Source organism: Geospiza fortis, unplaced genomic scaffold (genome assembly GCF_000277835.1).
Source record: "Geospiza fortis unplaced genomic scaffold, GeoFor_1.0 C13376769, whole genome shotgun sequence".
Classification (NCBI taxonomy): Eukaryota; Metazoa; Chordata; class Aves; order Passeriformes; family Thraupidae; genus Geospiza; species Geospiza fortis.
In genome coordinates, this window is record NW_005063003.1 from 1 (window position 1) to 963 (window position 963).

General features: G+C 62.5%; 1 protein-coding gene across 1 annotated transcript; it reads right to left on the reverse strand.

The window, feature by feature from the left end:
* Positions 1 to 255: 255 nt before the first annotated feature.
* LOC102035828 (sulfotransferase family cytosolic 1B member 1-like) lies at positions 256 to 954 on the reverse strand. Its single transcript, XM_005431586.2, has 4 exons — positions 888 to 954; positions 716 to 810; positions 460 to 640; positions 256 to 388 (listed from the first exon to the last, which is right to left on the reverse strand). Exons 1-4 carry the CDS (start codon positions 952 to 954, stop codon positions 276 to 278), a joined length of 456 nt encoding a protein of 151 aa, XP_005431643.1. The 3' UTR covers positions 256 to 275.
* Positions 955 to 963: the final 9 nt, after the last annotated feature.

A 963-nucleotide genomic window follows, 5' to 3' on the forward strand; every position in this document is an offset into this window, starting at 1 on the left:
CAAAACCTTCTGCAATCCCATGAGCTGCTGCTGGCAATCCCCCCACCACAGTGGCTGAGGGGGGACACCTGCTTGTCCCCAGCCCAAGAAGAGAACAGCAGCCTCAGGGGGACACCTGGGTTGGGATCAGCAGAGGCTCAGGACCGTGAGCAGCACCCCATGGCAGGGTCAGGGAGCACATTTTATTTCTCTCCAGCACTTCCAGGGGAGGGAAGGAATGGCAGCAGTGCCACCGCAGCACAGGGCAGATCTGGGGGGCGTCCGGCGGCGTCCCCTCAGATCTGAGTGCGGAAGCACAGGTCGGTGCCTGACATCTTCTGCGCATAGTCCTGCTCAAAGTGCTCGTTCTGGGCCACGGTGAAGTGGTTCTTCCAGTCCCCGGTGGTGCCTGTGGCCAGGAGAGATGGGGCTCAGCAGGGGCCGGGGCAGGCAGTGCGCCAGGCCCCCGCAGACGCTCACCTTTGCGCATGAAGGGCGACACGCTCTGGTCCATGAGGTCAGAGGGAATATTGGTGTAGTTGGTGGCAGGGTTGTCCCTCATGGCCTCGAAGGACGTGTGTCGGGTGATGGTGTCCAGCGCCGCATCTGACAGCTTCTGCCCCAGGAACTGGGCCACCTTGGCAACCTCCCGGCCGAGGTCCTGTGCGACACAGGCTGAGGCTCACCCCTCCTGCCACAGCCGGACCCCACACCACCATCCCCCCTGCCCCATCACCTCCTTCAAGTCCTCGTAGAAGAGGTAGAGGATGGGGTGATCCCTCCTGCGCTCCCAGTAGCCCTTGACGTGGTCGTACCAGGAACCATATGCCACTGCATGGGGAGAGCAGCCAGTAGGTGACAGTCCCCTGCAGGGGCCCCTGCATGCACTCAGGGGTGCCCTGTCCCACCTCTGCCAGCCATGAACTCCTCCAGGTACTCGGCCCATGTCCCAGGGTGTGGCAGCAACTTGTTCATCAAATCAAA